Genomic DNA, 12689 nt, shown 5'->3' with positions numbered 1-12689 from the left:
TCCTAAAGTAGTCTCAGAATTTCACGTTAACCAATCAATTCACTTACTTGTGTTCTTCCTAAAATCGCACCCTTCTGCAAAGGAATGAAGACTCAGTGTTTGGCAGGCCTGGCCTTTTACCCGCAAAGAACAAAGCCAATCAGGAAATCCTTGAGACTATTTGTTGCCATAGCAGAAAGAATTATGCTATTAAAGGGGCACGCCTTCTCCACTCAGAGAATCTCCAGATAGATCTCTGGCTGCATTATACTTTATCTGCTATCGAATCTTCCTCTGCCCCAACCCCCTTGGGGTAAGAGGTTATTCCACCACACCACAAGCAATAATTATGGCGTCACTTCAGAAGGTGCCCCTCCCTGACACCTGTAAAGCAGCCATGTGGGGTTCCATTCACATGTTTGCGAGACATTTATGCCCTGGTGCAGGACTCCTCTGCTGATTCGTCCTTTGGGACAGCGGTACTCCGCTCAGCTCTACCATCTGTATCCTCGCATCCCCTCCTACTTAGGTACTGCTTGTCAGTCACCTTCAGTGGAATACAATAGGGACCATCACTCAAAGAAGAAGTGGAGATTCTTCGAGATGTGTGGTCCCTATCTCATTCCACTACCCACCCTCCTTCCCCTCTGCTTCAGATCTTATCTGACTCATGGTAGAGAAGGAACTGGAGAGGCAGTCAGTCTGCCCCATCCTTTATCCCATCAGATGGAGGCATGAGGTGAAGCAGGGCACATGCGTGGACCAATGGACACTACTTTCAAATTGTCCGGCTCCGGGCACATGGCGCGCATGTGTAGCCCACTGTGGAATACAGATAGGGACCACACAGCGTGAAGAACCTGCAGTTACAGATCAGTAACCTCCCCTTTTGATATCCAACAAGGTATAGCAGACAATTTTTTTTTTTTTTTTGCACTCAAGAGGCTGTGGAAAATTTTTCATTGGAGAGGGGATGCATCTGTTCTTACCCTTCTTCTTTTGGGCTGGAACAGAGGCATCTTTACATTTGTGTGAAGAAGAGTTGAATTCCCCATTCTTTGACAGCAGCTAGTTATCTTGCCCCAGTATCTGCTGCTTCGTCCATCAACGATGGATAATCACCACAGCTGGATGTTTTTGCTGAAGCGATCAGTAGTTAAATAAGTAACAGTGCTCCCATTTAAATTGTCCTCATTAGTCCACGGAGTTAACACACATAGAGATTAATATAGGGGCAGTCTGGTGGGTGAAAACCTGGCTCCACTGAAGTCAATGGCAAAGCTCTTGTTAGGCCAGGATTGTTTCAGGCTGTCAGCAGACTCAGGCAGATGTTCATGTATCAGTGCTAAACCTGAACATTATTTTCATTTTTAAAGTTTTCTTTGCATCCGTAAAGGCTAAGATTCTGGAGAACCATTATGTGGCAGTTTAAGAAATAGGGTTATTTTGTAGCCATTTGAATGGCCACCTATGCATATTATTCAGCGTCCTGCCCATAGGTTATGTTATACCAGTTGCTTGTTAGCACAGTCTGGCCCAGTTTCCCTCTTGGGACTGATACTATCTGTTATGACTGGACCCAACGGCTGTATCCCATGTGCTTGTAAGCTCCCTGCATTTGAGTAGTGACTAGTCACTTTTCCTAGTTACACATCTTTGAAAAACAATAAAATCCTGAATGCAGCTCTCCAAGTCTGATCTCACCCCCCGGGAGTCCTGGGTTTGGTCAGCATCCTTAGGCTGCCCCTCTTAGCCTTTTTTTTCTCTCTCTGTGTTATGGAGTTCTAGCCTCTTGCTCTGAGAAGCAGCCACCTTGTAAAACTCTGTCCCTCTTGGTTACCTTTGTGCTTTCACTGGAGAAGTTCCTGGCTCCAGCCCCACCTCCATCGGCTTCTGTGTAGAGAGTCGAAGTCAAAGGTCCTATGGATAGAAAACCCCTAGTTCTACTAGGGAAGACTCATTCCATGTTGATGGCCCTAGATTGCTTTGTGCTGGTTTCTCAGACTAGTTAGACATGCCACTAGGTGTCAAGCCCTCATTCCAAAATGGATGCCTTTTTCACAAAGGAGTTGCAATACCACATGAGGATCACCACAGGCGCCGGCTTCCTCCGGGCCCCGGGGGTGCTCAAACCCCCGCTCCGCCCCAGGCCCCGCTCCCACCCCTTCTCCCAAGTCCACACCCCTGCCCGCCTCTTCCTGCCCCTCCTCTTCCTACCCAGTTCAGCCGCCTCCGCCAAGCATGCCCTCTCCCCACTCTTCCCCCTCCCCCCAGCATCTCCTGCATGCTGCGAAACAGCTGATCACAGTGGGTGGGAGGTGCTGCGAGGGAGGGGGAAGAGTTGATTGGCAGAGCTGGGCAGTGGATGGGAGGCACTGGGAAGGAAGAGGGGGAGCTGGCTGCCGGTGGGTGCTAAGTACCCACTAGTTTTTTTCTGTGGGTGCTCAAGCCCTGGAGCACCCATGGAGTCGGCACCTATGAGGGTCACACCCCAAAATGAAAGTTACAGTCAAAATGCCATTCACAAAACAAGATGGAGTTCGCAGTTTGACCCAAACATACTGCTCCCACCCCCTCAATCTGTCACACTAGTAATAAAGGTAAATTACATAGGATTTTTTTTTTTAAAGATATGTGCCATTTCCTTCTCCTTGATGATGTGTAAAGTGTCTGTAAGGATTTTTGTTTTGTTGTTGTTATTGAGAGTCTTAGTTTGAGTAAGTTAGGGAGAGTTTCTAGTTTTGGATGTTGGTCCAAAATAAATGGATTTTTATTAATTAATATTGCAGATGTGCCCAGACTTATGTGCATTTTAAATAAATGGAAAGAAATACAAAAATGATTGCTAGCCTTAAAAAATACGATTGTATCTTGCAGACTTCAGGATCTTTTGATTGATTACAAGAAGTTTGTAAATGGAATTCCTGCTATTCTGGAACCACTGATTAAACCATTTATGGAGCAAATTGAGGAAGCCCTCACTCCAGGCCTGACACAATTATCATGGACTTCTCCAAACATTGACACATGTATGGATCTTTGTTATTTCTATGCAAATCATAGAGTCATAGTGTTTGCAGATGGAAAGACCTATTAGGTCTTTCGGTACGTCCCACTGTCAGTAGAACATGGTTCTCTGCAGTGCACTCTGTAGTTTTTTCCAATCTACTTTTACATGTTGTGAGTGATGGATGGTGTTCATGTACACAAACTAAAATATTTTACATTTGTTTGATTGTAAATGTGATGACATTTTAGTTATATTTATATGGATTGTGCTAGGTAGGCACAGACATGAATAGGGGTGGTGCTTTGCCTCATAGCTCTGCGGGGACTCGGTCAATGATTGTTCCTCAGGGAAGTACTGTCCCTTCCTGAGCATCCAGGAAAGCAGGGTCAGTGTGGATAACGGATGGAGCCATTGCCCGGACTTCTCCTAACCTTCTCTGAAGTGATGTGTGCATACCCAATGTTGCTTGAAGGGAGCTGTCCCTGTTCTTCCTTAAACAGATGAACTGCAACTGTCCCTGACCCTTTTACAGGGCTCAGAAGGGACGGAGGAAAACTCATTGCTCAAACACAGCCATGCATCTGTGGAAAGGCCAGTCACAATCTGTGCCATACTATTTACATTAATAGAAAGAGGGATTATTGTTCAAAATAAAGCAGTCAGGGATACAAGCTTGTAGAAAAAATTATTGCTTGTACCATGTGAGTCTTGATTTTGAGAAGAAAATTCTAGTCTTATACAAAAATAGTCAGCAGGAAATTTTAAAAAATATTTTAATTTGCTGACATTACTGTTATTCATACATTGTTATCTGTACAGCATTCAAAGTAAATCTGGGTAGATTGGAATAGTAAATAAAAAGATGTAGATCCCAAACATCTATATCAATAAATCAGTACAGTTGGGCACCACCCATTATAACATAAATCCAGGTTTTAAAATCCATCCTTGGTAATATAATGATAATATGATAATAATAATTAATAATAGTAAGGACACACCCTACCATTGCCACAACTACAATGCTCCAGAGTGCAGGTGCTGTCACCTTCATTCAGACCCCCCTTCTCCCTCTCCACACACCCCTTTAGCAGATTAGTTTTCCTCCCATCACTGGATGTTTGGAGAGTAGTTTGTGTTGGGAGAAGGTAGTTTGGTAAAGGGTTGTGTGTAGAAGGGCAATTAAAGGGTGTGATAGGAGTTTAGGATCTCTAGGGGGCAAAGTTAAGGATGAGGTGTGTGTTCTGTGATGTATGGTAGTGGTGGTAGTGTTAAGGCATGTGCCTGTGGGTGAAGGAGAAGAGTGTACATATTATTGCGTGTCTTAACTTTTCATTTCCTTGTTTATGTAGGTTTGTGTCATGTATCTTTTGTAAGTATAGCCACCCTAATGGCTTCCCAATGAATTTTTTGTTTATTAATTTAATGTTTATTTAAACATATGGCAGTTGCATGATTTGGGAGGGGAGTACAAATCTGTAGGGTTTGAAGTACAGCTGCTGAAGGAGAATATTTTGTCTGTAAACCACTTCCCATGAAACAGTCACCATTGTAGGTAACAATCTGACAGGAAATTGTAAGTTGTGGTGGAAATTTTATAGGTCCAGCCTCATCATAGATGTGCCTGCCCCATCTATCCAGATTACGTGCACAATGTGTGAATTTTAATTTACAATGTGAATAAAAGGTTTACGTGGAGAGAGGTAAATAGCAGGGTCCCTTAAGGACCTGTACTGGAACCTGTGCAGTTCAACATATTCATAAATGAATGTGGCAAAATTTGCAGATTCAAAATTAATCGGATAAGTCAAAAGCTGAGTGCGATGAGTTACAAAGGGATTTCACTAAACTGACTGGGCAACAAAATGGCAGATGAAATTCAGTGTTGATAAATGCAAAGTAGTGTACATTGGAAAACATAATCCCAACTATACATACAAAATACTGGGGTCTAAATTAACTGTTACCACTCAAGAAAGAGATCTTGGAGTGATCCTGGATAGTGCTCTGAAAACGTGCTCAACATGTAGTGGCAGTTAAAAAAAGCTAGCAGAATGTCAGGAACCATTAGGAAAGGGATAGATAATAAAACAGAAAATATCATAATGTCAGTATATACATCCATAGTACATTCACACATTCAATACTGCAAACAGTTCTGGTCACCCCACCTCAAAAATATACAGTAGAATTGGAAAAGGTGCAGAGAAGGGTAACAAAAATTATTAGGAGTATGGAACAGCTTCCATATGAGGAGAGATTAAAAAGACTGGGACAGTTCAGCTTAGAAGAGAGATGATTAAGGAGGGATATGATAGTGTTCTATAAATCATGACTGGTATAGAGAAAGTGAATAGTGAAGTGTTATTTACCTCTTCACATAACACAAGAACTAGGGGTCACCTGGTGAAATGAATAGGCAGCAGGTTTAAAGCAAATAAAAGTACTTCTTCGCACAATGCACAGTCAACCTGTAGAACTTGTTGCCATGGGATGTTGTGAAGGCCAAAGTACAGCTAGGTTAAAAAAAGAATTGGATACTTTCATGCAGGATAGGTCCATCAGTGGCTATTAGCCAAGATGGTTAGAGACACAATCTCATGCTTTAGGTGTTCCTAAACCTCCAACTAGCCGGAAGCTGGGACTACATGACAGGGGCTGGATCACTCAGAATTCCCTTTGAAGCATCTGGCTCTGGCCATTGTCAGAAAACTGGATATTGGGCTAGATGAACCATTGGTCTGACCCACTGTGGCTGTTCTTATGTTTTTATTATCATCATCATCATCATGGCAAATCTCAAAGGGATGTAGCCTCCTTTCAGATAAAGTATTGAACTCTCGCTACATCCTTCAGACGGTCTGGTTGGATGTTCTTTGTATGTCCATCTCTGGCAATCTTATTGCACCACTGAAGCCTTTGGCACCCACGTGATCGCTGACCATTCCTGGGTAAATGAAAACTAAAAATGACTCAAAATTCAAATTTAAAACAAACAAATCCCAACCAGTTTCACCAGATCGATTCAGGATCCACCCCTCTGTCTGTGACGTAGCAGCCTAATTCCCATTTTCAAAAGAGACTTAGGAGCCTTTAGAAGGAATCCTTCAGATGGGATGTCTCAGGTTATGTAACTTACATGCATCTGCAGTAATTTAGACTACCTTACACTGATCTGAAGAAAAGCTCTGTGTAAGCTCGAAAGCTTGTCTCTTTCACTAACAGAAGTTGATCCAATAAAACAGGGGTGGGCAAACATTTTGGCCTGAGGGCCACATCTGGGTATGGAAATTGTATGGCGGGTCATGAATGCTCATGAAATTGAGGGTTGGGGTGTGGGAAGGGGTGAGGGCTCTGGCTGGGGGGTGGGGCTGGGGATGAGGGGTTTGGGGTGCAGGAGGGTGCTCCGGGCTGGGACCGAGGGGTGCAGAGGGTGGGTGGGGGAATCAGTGCCGGGGCAGGGGCGTGGGAGGAGGTCAGGGGTACAGGCTCCAGGCGACGCTTACCTCAAGCAGCTCCTGGAAGCAGCAGCATGTCCCCCCTCCGGCTCCTACACATAGGGGAAGCCAGGGGTCTCCGCGCGCTGCTCCGTCCGCAGGTGCTGCCCCTGCAGCTTCCATTGGCCTTGGTTCCAGGCCAATGGGAGCTGCAGAGCCAGCGCTTGGGGCAGGGGCAGAGTGCGGAGACCCCTGGCTGCCCCTATGTGTAGGAGCCGGAGGGGGGACATGCCACTGTTTCCAGGAGCTGCGTGGAGCCATGGCACGTACAGAGTGGGGCAAGTCCCCGACCCTGCTCCCCAGCTAGAGTGCTGGAGCGGGGCAAGTCCCCGACCCTGCTTCCCGGTGGGAGCTCGAGGGCCAGATTAAAAGGTCTGAAGGCTGGGCGCGGCTCGTGGGCCGTAGTTTGCCCACCTCTGTAATAAAAGATATGACCTCACCCATCTTGTCTCTCTACCTTACACTCAGACTCCTTAAGACCTACTAAAACCTGTTCTCCCAATGTACATAGGTGCAGTTATTTGCTGATGAGCGTAAGAAAGTTGTAAATTAAAATAGCTCCCACCCTATAAAAAGTACTCCTCACCCTTTTCCTCCTTAAAGATGTTGTTTACTATTATGAAATAATGCATGTACAGCAATATCACACAGATTAAAACAAGTCTTTCTGATCGCTGAGCATTCCTGGGTAAATGAAAACTAAAAATGACTCAAAATTCAAATTTAAAACAAACAAATCCCAACCAGTTTCACCAGATCGATTCAGGATCCACCCCTCCGTCTGTGACGTAGCAGCCTAATTCCCATTTTCAAAAGAGACTTAGGAGCCTTTTGGAAAATAATTAGAAAGTGTTGTAAACAGTTCAAATATATAGATCAAATTCTGCTCTTAATTACACCACTATTAATCCAGAGTAATTTCACTGAAGTTCCAGTGAAGTCAATGGAGTTACTTGGGAGTTATACCAGTGTAACTCAGAGAAGAATTTGGCCTGCCCATCTGACACTATATAGCTGCCATACACAATCCTTTATTGGCGATATAGATTCTCTAGGGCCTCAAATTTCTTGTTTTCTCACAAGTTTTTAGTGAGTACCTGTATCTTCATGTACTGAGTTTAAACTAACTGTCCAAGTTTCATTTTTAAAATTGGAGTAACAATTTAAGTTTGCTTCATTCACCCCTATTAGCATTATTTTGATCTTTCTTTTAACTGATTTACCACCTAAGGAAGCTATTAAGAGTTTTATCACATGCCTTTATTATGATATTATTTCTCTGTGAAATGTATGCTCATGGGCTGGCCCATTTAGTTGAGGGAGATGATTACAACACGGGAGGCACAAATTTGAAGTCGGGGTGGGAGTGAACTATCAGAAGAGAAGGTCTCATTTTTTATTTAAAATGTTTTTTAACGTAGGCTGAGAATCTTTAAAGATCATTGTCCATGTTTCTAGCCATTAAGTTATCTACACAGGACATGGAGGTTTCTATCCAAATAATCATTTAAAAAAATTAAATGTAAGTGCTCAGAACATACCATGCACTGTACAAACCTAGAGTGACGCACAAGCCTTGCCTCAAAGAGCATGAAACTGGTTAATAATACAGTAATGAGTGATCCAAATGCATAAATGTAAAGGCATTAGGAGGAATTAGTATGTTGCAGTTCTACAATAAGCCAACAGGCTATGCTTGTGGATCATTTTTCAGTTGAGACAGATTGGTATATGGCTTTACTTTTGTTTTTTAAAATGTAAACAACAAGATAACACTAACCAGCAGCATGCTTTGTTTTACAATCTCAGCTCAAAGGATTTTTTGGTACTGGTTAGTACAGTAACATATTATCATTTATTAAGAAAGATGTTGCAAATATAATTAAAATTAAAATTAAACATTTGTTATTAACTCCCACCTCACTACCCGAAGGATGTTAATCCAGTGACTGCCCTCTTAAAACCTTACAGTTTGAATATTTGGAACATAGTTTGTTACTGATGCTTTCAGATGAAGTGGTCCGTGTGGTTCTTTGGGTCAGCTTTCTTTGTGGCAGCTTTTTGGTGTGTCTGTTGAGCTAGTAGGGTATGTCTACACTACAGGATTAATTCGAATTTATATAATTCGAATTTAGGAAACCGATTTTATAAATTCGAATGTATTCGGCCACACTAGGCACCATTAATTCGGTGGTGTGCGTCCAAGCTACCATAGTAGCATCGATTTCCAGAGCGTTGCATTGTGGGTAGCTTTTACATAGCTATCCCATAGTTCCCGCAGTCTCCACCCCCCTTGGAATTCTGGGTTGAGACCCCAGTGCATGATGGGGCAAAAAACATTGTCGCAGGTAGTTCTGGGTACAGCCTCCCCCTCCCTCCCTGAAAGCAACGGCAGACAACCATTTCGCGCCTTTTTTCCTGAGTGAACTCTGCAGACTCCATTCTGCATCAAGCATGGATCCCGTTGTGCTCCAGAACGCAGTCTTGAACATTATAAACACCTCGCGCTTTCTCGTGGAGTTTATGCTTACACAGGACCAGAAAAAAGAGGCGAGGAGGAGGAGGAGGCGGCGATTGCAGCGCAGCGACCAGCGTGATGAGGACATGGACACGGACACAGAATTCTCTGAGACCGCGGGCCCCGGTGCTTTGGAGATTATGATGTTAATGGGCCAGGTTATAGGCTTTGAACGCCGATTCTGGGCCCGGGAAACAAGCACAGACTGGTGGGACCGCATAGTGTTGCAGGTGTGGGACGATTCCCAGTGGCTGAGAAACTTTCGCATGCGTAAGGGCACTTTCATGGAACTTTGTGACTTGCTTTCCCCTGCCCTGAAGCGCCAGAATACCAAGATGAGAGCAGCCCTCACAGTTGAGAAGCGAGTGGCGATAGCCCTGTGGAAGCTTGCAACGCCAGACAGCTACCGGTCAGTCGGGAATCAATTTGGAGTGGGCAAATCTACTGTGGGGGCTGCTGTGATGCAAGTAGCCAAAGCAATCACGGAGGTGCTGCTACGAAAGGTAGTGACTCTGGGAAATGTGCAGGTCATAGTGGATGGCTTTGCTGCAATGGGATTCCCTAACTGTGGTGGGGCAATAGATGGAACCCATATTCCTATCTTGGCACCGGAGCACCAGGGTACCCAGTACATAAACCGCAAGGGGTACTTCTCAATGGTGCTGCAAGCACTTGTGGATCACAAGGGACGTTTCACCAACATCCATGTGGGCTGGCCGGGAAGGGTTCATGACGCTCGCGTCTTCAGGAACACCAATCTGTTTAAACGGCTGCAGCAAGGGACTTACTTTCCGGACCAGAAAATAACCGTGGGGGATGTTGAAATGCCAATTGTTATTCTTGGGGACCCAGCCTACCCCTTAATGCCATGGCTCATGAAGCCATACACAGGCAGCCTGGACAGGAGTCAGGAGTTGTTCAACTACAGGCTGAGCAAGTGCAGAATGGTGGTAGAATGTGCATTTGGCCGTTTAAAAGGTCGCTGGCGATCCTTATTGACTCGCTCAGACCTCAGCCAAACCAATATCCCCATTGTTATTACTGCTTGCTGTGTGCTTCACAATCTCTGTGAGAGCAAGGGGGAGACCTTTATGGCAGGGTGGGAGGCTGAGGCAAATCGCCTGGCTGCTGATTACTCGCAGCCAGACACCAGGGCGATTAGAAGAGCACACGATGAAGCGCTGCGCATTAGGGAAGCTTTGAAAACCAGTTTCATGACTGGCCAGGCTACAGTGTGAAATTTATGTTTGTTTATCCTTCCTGAAAACCCGCCCCCTTTATTGACTCATTCTCTGTAAGGAACCCACCCTCCCCCTTCCCCCAGCTTGCTTTCAAAGGAAATAAAGTCACCATTGTTTAAAAATCATTTATTCTTTATGAATTGATTATAAAAAGAGGGAGAGAACCTGAGTGGGGTTTGGGAGGAGGATCAGCGGGAAGGAAAAGCCCAGTAAAAAAAGGTTAAGAAAATGGCAGCCTTTTGCTTGGGCTGTCCACTGGGGTGGAATGGGAGGGTGTACGGAGCCTCCCCCCCCGTGTTCTTACACATCTGGGTGGGGAGGCTATGGAAAATGGTGAGGAGGTAGGGGGGTTATACAGGGGCTGTAGCGGCACAGAACCTGAGTGGGGTTTGGGAGGAGGATCAGCGGGAAGGAAAAGCCCAGTAAAAAAAGGTTAAAAAAATGGCAGCCTTTTGCTTGGGCTGTCCACTGGGGTGGAATGGGAGGGTGTATGGAGCCTCCCCCCCCGTGTTCTTACACGTCTGGGTGTGGAGGCTATGGAACATGGTGAGGAGGTAGGGGGGTTATACAGGGGCTGTAGCGGCACTCGGTTCTCCAGCAGCCGTTCCTGAAGCTCCACCAGACGCCGGAGCATGTCTGTTTGCTCACGCAGCAGCCCCAGCGTTGCTTCCCGACTCCTCTGATCTTCCTGCCGCCACCTCTCATCTCGAGCGTCTCTCCTCTCCTCACGTTGGTCCCTTCTGTCCTCACGTTGGTCCCTCATGTCCTCACGTTGGTCCCTCATGTCCTCACGTTGGTCCCTCCTGTCCTCACGGTCACTGGCTTCTTTCCTATACTTGCAAACCGTCTCCTTCCACTCATTCAGATGAGCTCTTTCATTCCTGGTGGATTGCATGATTTCGGAAAACATCTCTTCTCTCGTTTTTTTTTTACGACGCCTTATCTGGGATAGCCTTCGGGAAGGAGGAGGGAGGCTTGAAACATTTGCACCTGCTGGAGGGAGTGAAAAAAGGAGAGAATTTTTTTAAAAGATACATTTTTCAGAACAATGCTTATACTCTTTCACGGTGTATACTATTCACATTACATAGCACATGTGATTTCTGTGCAAGGTCGCATTTTGCCTCTTAATATTGAGTGCCTGTGGCTTTGCTGCTAGAGATCACAGACGCAGGTCGGGGCAACAGAATTCACCTTGCATGCTGCCATGGTAAGCCACTGTCTTTAGGCTTCTGCGCCCTGCTTTCCCACATACCAAGCAAAGCCCGTTGTGCTGCAGTTTTCCTGTTAGCTTGTTTTCTGCTGCTGAAGGTTAACACCCCCCCCCCCCATCCAATTCTCTGGGATGAGTGCTTTATCCCTCCCCCCACCGCCTGGCTGGTATCAGGGAAGATCCCAGCAGGAACCAAACTAACCCCCCCCCCCACCCGCCATGAATTCTCTGGGATGAGTGCTTTATCCCTCCCCCCACCGCGTGGCTGGTATCAGGGAAGATCCCTGCAGGAACCAAACTAACACCCCCCCCCCACCCGCCATGAATTCTCTGGGATGAGTGCTTTATCCCTCCCCCCACCGCGTGGCTGGTATCAGGGAACATCCCTGCAGGAACCAAACTAACACCCCCCCCCCCCACCCGCCATGAATTCTCTGGGATGAGTGCTTTCTCCCTCCCCCCACCGCGTGGCTGGTATCAGGGAAGATCCCTGCAGGAACCAAACTAACACCCCCCCCCCCACCCGCCATGAATTCTCTGGGATGAGTGCTTTATCCCTCCCCCCACCGCCTGGCTGGTATCAGGGAAGATCCCTGCTAGCAAAACGCGAAAAGCTCTGGGCCAATCCTCCCCCCCCCCTTGCACTTGGCTAAATGCAGGGAAGGATTTCTTTTCAGCCACAGGCAAACAGCCCAGTAGGAACGGCCACCTCAGTCCCCTTAATTAAATTCCCTTATTTCAACCAGGTTACCCTAAGCGATATCACTCTCCTGAGGATTACACAGCAAGATAAAGAACGGATGTTGCTTGAATGCCAGCAAACACCGGGACCATACGCTGCCAGGCTCTGTCAGGCAATGATACCAGATTACTTGCTACTAGCATGGCGTGGTCAAGTGTCCTACCATGGAGGACGGAATAAGGCTGCACTGCCCAGAAACCTTGTGGCAAGGCTTTTGGAGTACCTCCAGGAGAGCTTCATGGAGATGTCCCTGGAGGATTTCCGCTCCATCCCCAGACATGTTAACAGACTTTTCCAGTAGCTGTACTGGCTGCGAATGCATCCCAAGTGCTCAGGGCAAATTAATCATTAAAAATGCTTGCTTTTAAACCATGTTTTATATTTTAAAAGGTAAACTCACCTGAGGTCCCTTCCATGGGGTCATGGTCTTGGGTGCTGGCTTGGGAGGCTTGGGAGGGTACTTCAGTCAGGGTGAGAAACAGTTCCTGG

At 46.0% G+C, this 12689-nt stretch overlaps 1 protein-coding gene across 1 annotated transcript in view; it reads left to right on the top strand.

Moving 5' to 3' along the window:
• LOC135873590 (dynein axonemal heavy chain 5-like) overlaps positions 1-12689 on the top strand; it is a 283929-nt gene that overhangs the window by 54279 nt on the left and 216961 nt on the right. Inside the window, exon 20 of the mRNA XM_065398212.1 lies at positions 2857-3008. Within this exon, the coding sequence (XP_065254284.1) occupies positions 2857-3008 (152 nt within the window). The remainder of the gene's footprint in view (positions 1-2856; positions 3009-12689) is intronic.

The sequence above is a fragment of the Emys orbicularis genome, chromosome 2 (assembly GCF_028017835.1).
Source record: "Emys orbicularis isolate rEmyOrb1 chromosome 2, rEmyOrb1.hap1, whole genome shotgun sequence".
Lineage (NCBI taxonomy): Eukaryota > Metazoa > Chordata > Testudines > Emydidae > Emys > Emys orbicularis.
The sequence above is the reverse complement of the archived record's forward strand: the minus strand, read 5'-3'. Positions and strand labels throughout refer to the sequence as shown.